At 39.1% G+C, this 13,619-nt stretch overlaps 1 protein-coding gene across 4 annotated transcripts in view; it reads right to left on the bottom strand.

Annotated features, from left to right (window-relative positions):
• The window catches only part of LOC111655749 (uncharacterized), a 41,784-nt gene that overhangs the window by 13,445 nt on the left and 14,720 nt on the right, over nt 1-13,619 (bottom strand). For 2 of the 4 annotated variants that reach the window (XM_087174251.1, XM_087174252.1), the window contains exon 10: nt 13,272-13,359. In XM_087174251.1, coding sequence (XP_087030377.1) covers nt 13,272-13,359 — 88 coding nt within the window. Of the gene's footprint in view, nt 1-6,079; nt 6,514-6,625; nt 8,053-13,271; nt 13,360-13,619 lie in introns of those variants that run through there. The other 2 variants (XM_087174253.1, XM_023407252.2) reach the window with 2 other exon arrangements.

Genomic DNA, 13,619 nt, shown 5'->3' with positions numbered 1-13,619 from the left:
GTGGCCTGGTTTGGCTGCTTGCTCACTATGTGTCTGCACAAGTGTGTGTGATAGGGACTAAATAAGATTTATGATATTTTTTTCTGCTAGGGAGGAGTGGAGGTTAGTTATCCATACTGACAGTTGAACACTCGTAAAATACAATCAGTTCCCAATATTAGAGTTATGTTTCAATCACAGACATTTGATATTAGTGTCAATATGATAAATAGTTTTGATGGATACCAAAAATACTTTACATTTACTACCTTGCTTAGGATAAACATTTTCTTCACACAAAAAAAAAGCCATGAAGTTTGCTAAAACAATAAAATTAACAAAAGTTTGATTGAAACCAGGAACAATATGATCAAACAATAAGTAAACAAGACTAACTAGAATTACCGCCTTGTGATTGTATATGCCTCCAGCAACCAGCCAAGTTGCAGGAAATATGGCCACAATCACTCCTTCCCGAGTTACAGCATTGAATAATGGCCAGAAGTGTTTTTGCAGAACATTATGATGTCAGAGTGAAGTTGACCTTTGACCTTTTGGATATAAAATGTCATCACTTCATTTTATCTTTATAGACATTTGAGTTAAATTGTGTAATAATTGGTGTATGAATTCATGAGTTATTGTCAAAAACGTGTTTTTTGAGGTAACTGTGACTTTTGACCTTTAACCACCAAATTCTAATCAGTTCATTCTTGAGTCCAAGTGAATGTTTGTGTCAAATCTGAAGTAATTCCCTGAGATATCGCATTCACGAGAATGGGATGGATGCACGGACGGACAACCTGAAAACATAATGTTTCCAGCTCTGGCTGTTGCCGGCGCGGAAGCATAAAAATATCAAGTATTCTCACATTAAAGTTTTAAAAACTGACTGCAACAAACACAAGATCATGTGTTTGTGTCAGATACTCAGCATCAAACCTCTTCCTAACATCAAGCAAGCAAACTTGAGCAAGTGGAGCACAGAAAATTGTCCAGATATTTTTTTTCCACCGCTTCTGATTTCTCCCTCTGAAGATGATTTTGAGTTTGTTTGATGACTTTAAATCCTTTCCTCAGCTATAATGATTACTTTTTGTATATTTTATTTAGTCTGTAATAAAGAGTGATACTGATTAAGTTATTTTACTGTCAGGATAGAATAACAGAGTCATCTTACAATCTAGCTAGCCTGTAGTTAATCAGGTTAAATTCACAGATATAAGTCTAAAACCATAGTAGTTTTTAAAAGATTTGAATAGTTTATGGACACATGGAGCTCCATGGCACAGGGGAATAAGATATATTAGACTGTGGTTACACAGACAGCACTTGTTTGTATGATCAGTCATTGTTTGTTTGGGTGTTCTCATAAGATTGGTTTAAAATAAAAATAATAAAAACTTTTGAAAAGCAACAGGTTAACATTAAAGCAACTGCGAAGCAGCTCAGATTAATAGCTATTATTGAGTTCAGCTCAAAATACAGCTGTTACTATTACCTTTGGATTTTGGTTGAATTTTTCATTCAACTTCCCCTCTCCTCCCCTCCCTAACACACCTTCTTTCCTCTCCTCTCCTCTGACCTCTCCCCTCCTCTCATTCCTTCCATCTATCCTCCCTCTCATTGCCTTTCCCCTCCAATTCCACCTCTTCTTCTTTTTCTCAAGCGGATGTCACCAGAGACAGAGCCATTACCGCAGCAGCTAAAAACAGGTCAAGTGTTGTTCTGTGATGTTGAAATGAATGACTGAAGTCTCAAAGAGAGGACAGGGGGAGAGATGGAGGGGGGCGATGCTGTGTGCTGTACAGAAGAGGAGGAGGAGTGATTGAGAGTGTTTAAAAGACAGAGTGAGAGTATGTCATTGAGAGAGGGAGTTTGGACAGAGATGCGTTTACTCAACTATACTCCCAACCACTCATCTGACTCCCCCGTTTCCTCTCATTCTCTCCGATTACAATTGCAACATCATGCAAACCCACTTGATTTTAATTTTGAAATTATAATGAGAGTCACAAGAGGATGACAGCTAGTCCGGAAATAGTCTTTGTGCGTAGTGAGCTGTTGAGTTATTTCAGTGTCAGAAGCCCCCGGGTGGCGTTAAGGCTTTTAAGAGGACTAAAAGAAGCAGTTACATTTGTTTTATTTAACCTAAATGATTTCTATGCGTTTATTTCTACTGTGGTTAAGACATTTGAGTATTTGATGTAGAGATTTCCATTTACATTATTTTTATAGTTGGTGATCCTATGACTTTTCAACTAATGCCGCAAATTTTTAATTTGTCCAATATTCGGCTGGACTGCAATAGTGGGGCCACCCTATAATAGTGAATGTCCCTGACTGACTGACTGACTGACTGACTGATTATTTTTCAACCATTGGTCAGCCAAATGCCACGCGATGCGTTAACAGCATGCAGTGTTGCCAACTTAGTGCATTTGTTGCTAGATTTAGAGACTTTTTAAAAAAAAAAAAGACTGGGTATAAACAAACCTTGTACATGGCTGGACTGTGTATGGGTGCCAACCGGGGGCTTAGGGATACGCCTCCTGTTACGGGCAGTCACCCAGCTGACCTGGTTTCTTGGCTGCTAGGGAGCTGCAGGGAAGCGGAGTAGTGCTTTGAATTCACTGAGCATTGCCTCCATTGCAGCAAATTAACTACTTTCATTATATATTACCAAAGGAGACAGAGGAATGACTAAACATAAGACATACCAGGCAAGAGAGAGCAGGAAAGTGAGCTAACTGCTAAGAAAAAGAAAGTAGCAGTTCTGAATATCATGTAGACAACAGAAAAGCCAAGAACCAGAAACAAAACATTATGCTTGCTGCAGCACATCAGCACAAAAGTCATGTTAAGAAATAAAGGGGTTCTGTCCACTGCAACGCTACAGGGCTTTGAAATTACCAAATGTTAGCATGTTAACATGCTAAACTAAGATGGTGAACATTATACTTAATGACCGACTTAACATTTAGCTCAAAGCAGATTAGAGATTTTGAGCTGGGTCCACACACATCTTCAACATAACACATCTCAAACTAACGTTGCAATGTAACCGACGAGTGGCTGACCACTTCTCAGCTTCTATCACACACGTTTACATCAGAAGATACAGTCCCATCTACTGCAACAAATGATTATATACTTATATTTGGCGGAGCGTTCTGCTCCCGAGGGCTCCCCGGCAGCAGCATGGAGTTCAGCAGCAGAGGGAAGATAAATGAGACAATTAAACTGTGCTTGATGGCACCTCAGTGACTAATGGCTTTTCCTTCCTGCCTGTCTGAACACAGACAAACACAGTAGTAAGCAGCAAGGAGTGTGTGTGTTGCACTGACAGGCACATGCTTGTGTGTTTATGCTTGAGTCTATGTGTGTGTGTGTGTGTCTCTGTGTGTTTTTGTGAGGTCTGGTTTGTTGCAGGAATTCAATTGCCAGATAGTCAAACACTTGTAGACATCAAAACAATGAGACTGAGATACCAGCTGATAGTAAGGAGACAGAACGTCTGTGGCTGTAGAGTTTTGTGAATGACCTAGTGAACTATGCATAAGAGGGGTCAAAAATGCTAAACTACTCTCCAAAACAGAAATTATCCAATTACACTGAAGTGAACGGGTTTACAAGGGGCTCTAATGAAAGTGACACTCGGCCGATTCCAAGACCACAACCACATGAGCAGAAATGTTTGATTGTATTTGTATGCTCCAACATAAACTGCAAATGTTAGCATCTCCAGCTAACTCGCTTACAACCCACAGGTAGCGAACTGCAGGTGTGAGCCCTGTATCTTCTATTACAGCAATGACTTGAATGTGTGAGTCTACTGTCTACATTAAAAATACCTGTTTTAATGTTGTGGCTGATCAGTGTGTATTTTGACTTTGTCAATCCATGAAGCTGTGGAAAATAGTTTAAACTACAAAATAAGTTTCAAATCACATTACTGATGGTTCAGAATGAACTCTGTCAAAACAGGCCGAGGATATACACCGATCAGCCCGAACATTAAAACAGGTTCACAACAAGAGCTTCTGGTTGTGCAATGCTCAAAGTTCAGAACCTGTGGTGACCAAGTTTTCCTGTACTGGTCCCCGGTTATAGAACAGTATCTTTTCTCAAGTGTATTTTATATTAATGATCAATGTATGTTTTTATTTGCGCCTTTTGAAGCAGTTTTTGCTATTGCTATATAAATAAAGATGCACTTACTTCCGGGGGTTTAGAGGTGACTACTGTCTGTGTGTGTCCCAGCATGTGTGTGTGTAGCAGTTGCAGGGTGTGAGGTTTTCCTGTCTTTACTTCCTGTTGTGTACCCTGTTAAAGGCCAGCAGTCCACTGAGAGTGGACAGATAGGACAGTCATGTGGTAATTAGCTCTGCTCATTAAAACTGACCTCAGGCTTTGTTCTGCCATCTGGATACACTGTCCTACCTCCTGTTAGACATGTGTGTATGTCGGTGTATGAGAATGACTGACACGATTTACTTGGATGGAAAATGGCCCCGCTTGGAGTGCGTGGTTTATATCTCTCTTTTTCTGCATCTATTGATCTGTGCCTTCATTAAGTATCATCTGGTAGACACATTAGAAGTCCTCTGTCCTTGGAAAACAAGACGACACAACAGAAGATTGTAGCATTACTTAACTTTTACCCTGTTTGTCTAAACATTACTAATTCCAGCCTTTTACATGTTTCAATTGTGTGAACTATGAATATGATTTTACTGAATGCATCAGTCTATTACACTCTCTGAGTTACATGTTTGCTACAAACACTATGAATTGTAGTGAATGAAGGATCTTTGTTCACATAACAAGCTCCAGTTACACCTAGATGAGCTGCATTTTGTTGTAATCGGTACGTATGGCAGAGAGAAAAAAATTGCCACCTTTGCTCATCACATTCTTGAATTTCATTAAAATGGCATTCATAATAGCAAATTCACTAGGGCATTGTTTGAGGGTGCACAGTCAGGTGATTTTTCAATTATGTTTTAAAATGTGAAAGAGAAGCACACACGGCCGGTTTAGAGTGGAATGCAACAAATGTGCCACGTGAAATGCTGATCTGTCCATCAGGTGACTTAAAGGTCTTTGCATTGAATTCCTGCGACAAGCAGCACGTCCAAATCAAACCAATGTTTCATCTGTTTGCAAATGGGCAAAATTGCAAATCCTGTAGGTATCAGTAGTAGGACCACATTCTGCATCTTTTAGACTGTTAACCTATTGTGAAGTCTGAAGTTTCATGAAGATCGATTTTTCAGTTTACAGTCAATGGTATCCTCATGTTTCTGTACAATATAAAGCGAAGAATGAAGAGTGGCTTTCTACACTTCAGTTTTTGTATGGATTAAACAAACAAGATGTAACATGTTAATTATTGAGCTTTCAAAATGATCAGCATTAAAGTGTATATGACTAAAACAAGGAAATCATGAGTATGGTACTTTAAATGTTTAGTTTGCCAGTGTCTTCTCAGTATTTTAAAGTAGTTCACAGGAGGAAAAACAGAAAAAACAGACAGTAATTAAAAAGCTCTAAAAAGTAAATGACACGAAAAATGAAATAAGTAAAACAGAGTTGTGTGTCCTTGTGTAAAAGAGGATTCAGAGTAAGTCCCTCTCGCCTATCATAAATTGTTGTGAGTAGGAGCATCATCTAATGGACAAGTGTGGGGTGAGGAGTGAGTCATACCACTCTGTTCACAAGAACCCCATTTTCTGTCAGATCCTGTGTGATTTATGTCTGCAAGTGTGTGTGTGTGTGAGTGAGAGAGAGAGAAATGGAGAAACTGAGACAACTGAGGGAGAAAAGTAAGAAATATGCATAGATGTGCGTTTGTATGTGTGAGTGTGTGTGTGTGTGTGTGTGTGTGTGTGTGTGTGTGTGTGTGTGTGTGTGTGTGTGTGTGTGAGAGAGAGAGAGAGCAGCAAAGATAACGGTAGGTTTGTTGAGCAGCTCTCTGCAGGACAAAAGCGTCTCTCTGAGACACATGCCTATAGCTGATTATGCAGACTGCAGACAGCATTAACAGCATAGCTCACATTTTATACATATTACACACTCAAGGCTTTATTCATACTGTAGCTGAATGTTTTCCAGTTCACATTGACTGCTACTATGCAAAATATTCCATTAATATATTGTATGTGTGCATTGTAAAATAAATATATGTATGTCTAGTAGGCAATTTTACTTCATTTTATTATACTTACATTGGGTTTTACTGGAGAATACTAATTTCTTATATCTTAGGATATTAGATGAACTTTGAATTTTCTCTTTTAGTAACAACGTGGGTGAAAGCAATTAGAACTCATTATTGTTTTATTTTAGCTGCAAACGCTTTGTCACTACTAGTCACACTGTGGCAGTGGTTCCCAACCATTTTGGCTTGTGACACCTTGAAATTAATCTAGTTTTCTTGCGACCCCTCATCATTCGTCATGGACCTGAGCAGCTCAACCAAAGAGGGATTTTTCTTTGTCAGATAGTGTCAGTTGCAGGATGTGACGAGGCCTGAAGAGATGGGAGTTTCCAGTATTTTAAAAGAAAAATTTATCAAAATGACAAAATATTTCTCCTGCAATTTTGACGAGATGAAGCAACTGAAGAAACTAAAATGAAACACTTCAATTTGAACAGTTTTTACTTAAAATGTAGCACACAGGCTCGTAAAATAACAATGTAGCATGATAGTTGAGATGTCATACAGTCTCAGAAACATTAATTTATACACTCTCATATGCCAAACTATGAGATTACACATGTAAGACATTAAACACTTATAGCATTTAAATAATTATAAAAGACAAATGAAAACATACATAACAGGATATGTACTACACTTTTATATTACTAAATTAAAACAAATTTTTATCAGTGTAAGAGGTAGAGAATAAGTCTCGTTTGGTTTATGATTCATGTGCTAAAATTCATTCAAGTTACCAAAGTTATTTAAAATGTAGACGTGTGCTCTGAAACTCCTTCTGGCATCATTTACATGTGATTCAGATGGCGTGCGTATCACTGCCGACTGAATGCATTCAAAAATAACCAGGTTAGTGTGTGTGTGTGTGTGTGTGTGTGTGTGTGTGTGTGTGTGAGTGAGAGAGAGAGAGAGAGAGAGAGAGAGACAGAGAGAGCGAGAGAGAGGAAGAGAGAGAGAGAGAGTGAGACTTGCATACTAAAAGGAGGCAAGTCAGTGTCAGTATGACGAACTGTTGCTAAGCAGTGGTGGTTGCTAGGTGGTGGAGGGGGGAGGGCAGACAGGTTTGCAGTCAGTGATGGAATCTGAGGGCTTACCCCTGTATCTGTGTGTGCACGTGTGTGTTCCCTTGGATCTATTTGGTTTAAACACTGATACTGCAGTGTGCAGGGAAAAATGCAATTTCTACCTTATAAATGTTGCAATTTTGGAGGTATTTCAATTTTTCTTCTCACAACAAACACCATCATACAAAAAGAAAGAAATACAGTGAGGTGTATCCAAATTCAACCTTGAAGCAATGCCTGATGTATTAGACAAGTTATTTCAATTAGATGTGATGAGCCAAAGAGTTTAATGTTTCATGATCTTTTCAAACTGTAGCTAATGTATAACTCATTAAAAAATGATTTTTCTGTTTTTTTAGTTCTGGATTTTCTGGTGCAGATTCATCAAAGGAAGCTGCAGAAACACACAGGAACACACCGGAGCAGGAACACACAGAGTGAAACCAGCACACTCCTCGGCTTTCCCCAGGACGATTACTGTATTATACGCAGCGGGGGAAAGCCTCACAGTTTGATGGCTTCCCTCTCAGTGCCTCAGATATGTTCTGGCTTTTACTCTGTTTTTTTGTTTTTTTTCCTTCAATTTAACAGCTGGTGCATCACGAAATATACGGTGTATCCCTAGCTGGTGTAGTTCTTGTCAGATCTGGTCTGATCCAGTCGAGTGAAAGACATGGTGGGGGGATTGGTGGGGCGAGACACAGGCAGCCATTTGTACTCAAGGTCCTGTGATGGAGGGTCCAAACACCAGTCGTAGTGCTTTAACAGGTACACGCACGCTTCCTGCCAGCAAAATACACATACACACACACACATAAACACACAGACAAACACACACACACACACACACACACACACACACACACAAACAACCCTCTTTTCTGGATATGGTCTGGATGTGTTGTATTTTCAGTATCTTTGCTGCATTGACATAAACAGAACTTACTTCCTGCCTGATGGATGATATTTTGAGATAAGAGCAGTAGTGGCGTAAGTGATAATTACCTCATTTTACAGCTGGGCAAAAAAGAAATGTCAAACTAGAAGGCACTTGGCAGAGCAAGAGCCTCTGCCGAGACTGAACAGGTCTCCAACTTGCAAAGCTACAGCCTCCATAACACTTTTTGTCTGTTTGTATGTATGTATTTGGAAATGGCAATGCAACGCAACACCTTTTAGCAGCCAAGCTGAAATGGAACATTGGGTTCTTTGGACTTGGTAGGTGGTGGTAATGACTCAAATTATGAAAAATTCTTAGTTTTACACAAAACAAATGATGATAGCTGATAACCTATTTTCACTTGAGTCACTGAATCTCTTAGCTTTTTCAATTTTTTTTCTTTATGCCTATGTTTATTTGACAATCTGGAAGAGTTCACTGTATGCAATTCTCATTTTGCATCAAAATGTAACCAATTATCCATCTGCAGCCTGTTTTTATGTAAAAGCTGAACTATGGCACCACAAGACAGGAAAAAAATTATGTTCTATTCTATTTCAGTCTACATACTAAGTGCACTCAGAGCTCCATGGCTAGTGATATCATAACCAGCATTCCCCATTGGCTGATACTCAGCCACTGAGCCGACCAATCACATGCACCAGTAACAGCCACTTGCCCCGCCTCCCTCCACTTTATGAATGAAGATTTTCCTGATAGAGAGGGAGGAGCAAGATGAATGAACGGGGAAGGAAGGAAAGAAGTGAGGGAATGGAGGAAGGATGATGAAGGTGGGGGTGGGGATGAAGGCGAATGGGGGAAGGATGAAGTGAGGAGGCGATGAGTCACATCTCTGACCTAGAGCCCTGCGGTCTACTTTTTACTCTGGTCACGCCCTCCTCTGTGTGTGTGTGCGTGATGGCATGTGCAAGTGGTCAGGCTGCGGAGAGCCAATCAGACACGCTTGAAACATCCAAATGATGTGGTCTTTTAGCCATTACAGAGCAGGCTACAGTGAGGGATGAGGTTCAATGTGCACATCATTAGTGCAAAATAGACCTTAACAAGGTGATGGCCAGTGTGTGTACTTCTTGTAAATTATGATGCAGTGTTGGCTCAGTCAGTGTATATGTTGCTCAGAGTTGCATGGTGCATCATTTACTGAGGTACTCCTAAGATAAGGAGAAGGGGTGGGGTTGACCCCTGTAGGTGAAATTCATTTACTTACTGATTCTACAGTGACTGGTGGACAGATGAGTGGTCTGTGTCAGTCAATGTGAAATGAAACATTAATCAATACCTAGGAGTGTTGAAAGGAACAATACTGGATTAAATGACAATAAAGTAGTTGAGATTTAAAAATTAAATTGATAATGTAATTAAATTGTCAATAAAATGACATCAAAATAAAAATGTATTCAAATGATATCAAATAAAAAATGTAATCATAAATTATACAAATTAAATAACTAATTAAATTGATTAAATTTCCATAAAAATAATGTAATTAATTCAAATAAAAAATAATAATCTAAATATAATACATAATGAAATTCAATTTAAATTATACATTTAATTTAATTAAAAATCCTCTGAGAGAGATCTGAATATAGATCTGAAATAAATACAATTTTAATTTGATATTTTTTACTGACATATTTAAAAGAAAACTACAGCTTATTACAACTTGCATTTTAGTTCAGTAGCTTGGGATATCACTAAAAGTAGTAGTATAAAGTTATCATAACTAATACCAATTGCCTGAGCTATACACAACAATATACATACAGTGTTGGCACAGATGATTTGGACCTTGGACCTTGTGTTATTTATCTTATGTTGCTTTGGAAAACCACACATCACAGAGCTTACAAATGTAATATAAATGTTTTTTGAACTAAGTAGCATACATGATTATAGCAGCGTTTTTGTAACTAGTTTCAGTCTTCTTCATGAGGTATTTACAGTATTTTACCTACCAGCCTCTGGTTGCTTGTGTTAATTTTACACAGTATTAATACATTTAAATTATGTAAATAGTAACAGTTTTGGTTACTGGAGCTTTCTCTCAAATCAACCTGTCATGTTTTTTCCAAAATATTACTTAATATGTGCCCACTATTGACTAAAGCATGCACATGAATTGCTATAATTGCGGTACATCATGGGTTTATAAATGCCAACCTCAATTACAGCTTCCCTACTGTCTACAGTCTGTAGTGGAAAGAATGTGTCTTTAAAAGGGGAAGATGACTACCCATTGTCCACTTGGACCGCAAGACTATGAGAGCAATGTTGTGCCCACATTATCCCATTCATGCCACTTGCTTAAGCAATAAAAAACAAGCAGCCTCTGGTTATCTAGGATAAGTAATCCAGTTTTATATACTGAAATATGATTGTCTCGTTGAAAAATGAGGAGAGCTGAATGAGAAGAGGGTAGATCATTAAACCATTGCGAACATTTCACCTGAGCTCCATTCAAGCAGGCCTAACATTTACAATGAGTCATGAGTATGTGTGTGAGTGTGTGTGTGTATGTGTGTGAGTGTGTGTGTGTATGTGTGTGTGTGTGTGTGTGTGTGTGTGTGTGTGTGTGTGTGTGTGTGTGTGTGAGTGTGTGCGTGTGTGTGTGCAGGACTGAGTCATCCCTCACTGTTGCATTTTGGATAGCTTGCAGTAACACCCCCATCCATATTACGTGTTCATGTGTTGCTGTTTTTGCTCTTTAATAATCTGAGAAGAAAAACATGTATATGCTGTCTACGTGATCTACCACAGTAGGTTAAACAGTTAGTTAACAGTCTGACTCAACGGATGTGGACTGCTGAGATAAGCCTCTTTTGGCTGACTAGTGCAATCTGCTTCCTTCCTGCTGCTCTCTTGGCTGGTCTTACTTGCTATGTTCATTGAGAAACCGCAGTGATAAGCAGTTGACGAAACATGAATGGCATGAATGAATTAAATCATCAAAACGAGACTGTGTAGCCCATTGGCTTAAAATATTACAGAACTACATTTCCTTTTGTGCATTTCAAGTGTTTGACTGCAGAACACAGGCTTCATAGTTAAATCAGTTTGGTAATGAATAGGCATGTTCTTAAAAATTAACCTTTTGCTAAATACCTCTCACAAACAGCAATTGTCCAATCATAGCTTAGCAACCCCTTTAGGCGTGTTAGGCCTCTAGAACATTGGATTTTTCCACATCAGTGGAAGAAATCAATGAATATATGCTGTGCTCTAATGTAAGCCGTTAACATTAGCATGTACGGCTAACTAGTTAGCAAAGCACTAGGCCAGGGCCAAGGAGCATTTCATTAGCTAACTACATTTTGTGGGATGACATGTACTGCTGTGGAGTAACGTTTCCCTACTGACTGGAAGCTGGTCTTTGATGCTACTATATCAGAGAGCGTGCTAACATCTCCAGCTCTGTCCTGCTCTCTATTGGATTTGAGAAAATTTACATTCCATCAACCGCAGCCAAATTGGTTTTCCAAAAAAGCTAACGTGGAATAATTAAACACACTGATCCAAACACAGTCACTTTGGAATGAATAAAAGGTCTGATCTTACATTTTCCCTTATCATACTTATATATTCATACTACACTACACTGCAATTCAAGAACAATTATATTTCTTTATTTGTTGTAATGTTTTCAAACAACTCATGGAGTTGACTTTAGCTTAATTATCTAGCTAGCTAGCCACAGCTGATAAAAACTGCTAGCAACAATTTTATTTCAGCCATTCAGCCACCTGTTGATTTATCATTGTAAACTGTTTATGTGTTATTCAAGAGCAGAAATCTTAGATGGTAGTAGTGGTGGAGTTAAGCAAACGGCCAATTAAATTAAAGGATTTCACTTTATTGGTTCCAACAAAATAAATAAATGAAAAAATATTCAATCATTTTTATTAGAATTTTTGAACCTACACCCGGTTTGGCTGCGATTACTGAGAACCAGAGGGGATCCTTAAAACCCAGTTCCACCGACAGTTAAAACCTTGGGGATTCACTGGCCCACAGTGGTTATTTTCAAGTTGGTGTCACCCCTGTACTCCCCAGAGTCAAGGCTCACAACACATGCATACACACTTGCACATACACACTCTGTTTCCAGAGAGAACACCCCTACATGGGAAATAAATCTCTCTCCATCCTGTTGTCACACCTGTAGCACACCTGTCTTGTTCTGGTGCCTTCCGTAGGCTGTGTATGTGGGCGTCTGTCTCCTGAGTAGGTTATATATGCAATAGTGGCTATGGTGAATGCTGCCTTGGGGAAGGACAGGTGGTTTAAACAGGACAACCTGTACCTAGACTCTCCGTCTGATATATCTAATAAACACACACTCTCTCTCTCTTTCTTTTACACACACACACTCAAACACATACACACACAGCCAAGCATTTCATCATTCCCATGAGCGGTGCTCTATTTACTGAATGGTTGGGGGATGGTTCACCTCTCCGTCTGTCACTGCTAGTTTCTCTCTTGGTTCATTCAGTGGGCATTAAGCTTCAAAACTGTGAACTAAGACTCAGACTTTCCTTGCACTGTGTTTATCATGATATGTCCTAAAAGACAACAGCAAGTGAAATACTCTGATGGTAAATAGTTGTGTACTCCAAAACAGACAAGGACACAAATGCGGACAGTGGACACGGTTCTATTAAAACTACACTGGGTGTCTGTTTAGGTGGATGTGTTTACACAAGCAGTTGGAACAGACGATCTGTTCGGGGTACATTTTGTGCGTTACCCATAAAGTCTGCATGGACCCACATGGCTATGCAGACATGGGAAGTATAATTTCAGCTTAATTCTACCCAGCTACATCTGCATGATAATTTCTCTTCTCTACTCATCATTGTATTTTTGTTTAGTTGTAGTGGAAAGAGTAGATCTTGAGGCCATAAAAGTTTCTGTCTTGTTTTGTGTCCCTGACTAAAAACATGAATTAAATGCAACAGAAAGTCAAGATGAAAGTGAAAATACTTTTCCTTGAGTCAGTTCTTCATATGCATTTATGTGTGTGTGTGCGTGGAGTCACCTTAAGGAAGACATCGTTAAGTTTAGATCCAATACAGCTCCTGGGCCCGCTGCCGAAGGAACACAGGAAGTGCTCCTGGCCTGCATTCCTGCACATAAAAAAACATAGGTATATAGTTTGTGGATATCAGAGTTGCAGAAATCAATAATCTGACATAGTTTAAAGAGATTTAGGAAAACAAAACACACACGCACGCACGCACGCACGCACGCACGCACGCATACACACACACACACACACACACACACACACACACACACACACACACACACACACACACACACACACAAAAATCAGAGAGCTCAAGTCAGTATTGTTCAACAGGACTGGATTCCATTCATAGTCATT

The sequence above is a fragment of the Seriola lalandi genome, unplaced genomic scaffold (genome assembly GCF_002814215.2).
Source record: "Seriola lalandi dorsalis isolate HSWRI2012SDOR001 ecotype SW California unplaced genomic scaffold, Sedor1 jcf7180002054332, whole genome shotgun sequence".
Lineage (NCBI taxonomy): Eukaryota > Metazoa > Chordata > Actinopteri > Carangiformes > Carangidae > Seriola > Seriola lalandi.
Note: the sequence above shows the minus strand (reverse complement) of the source record. Positions and strands in the feature narration are given on the sequence as shown.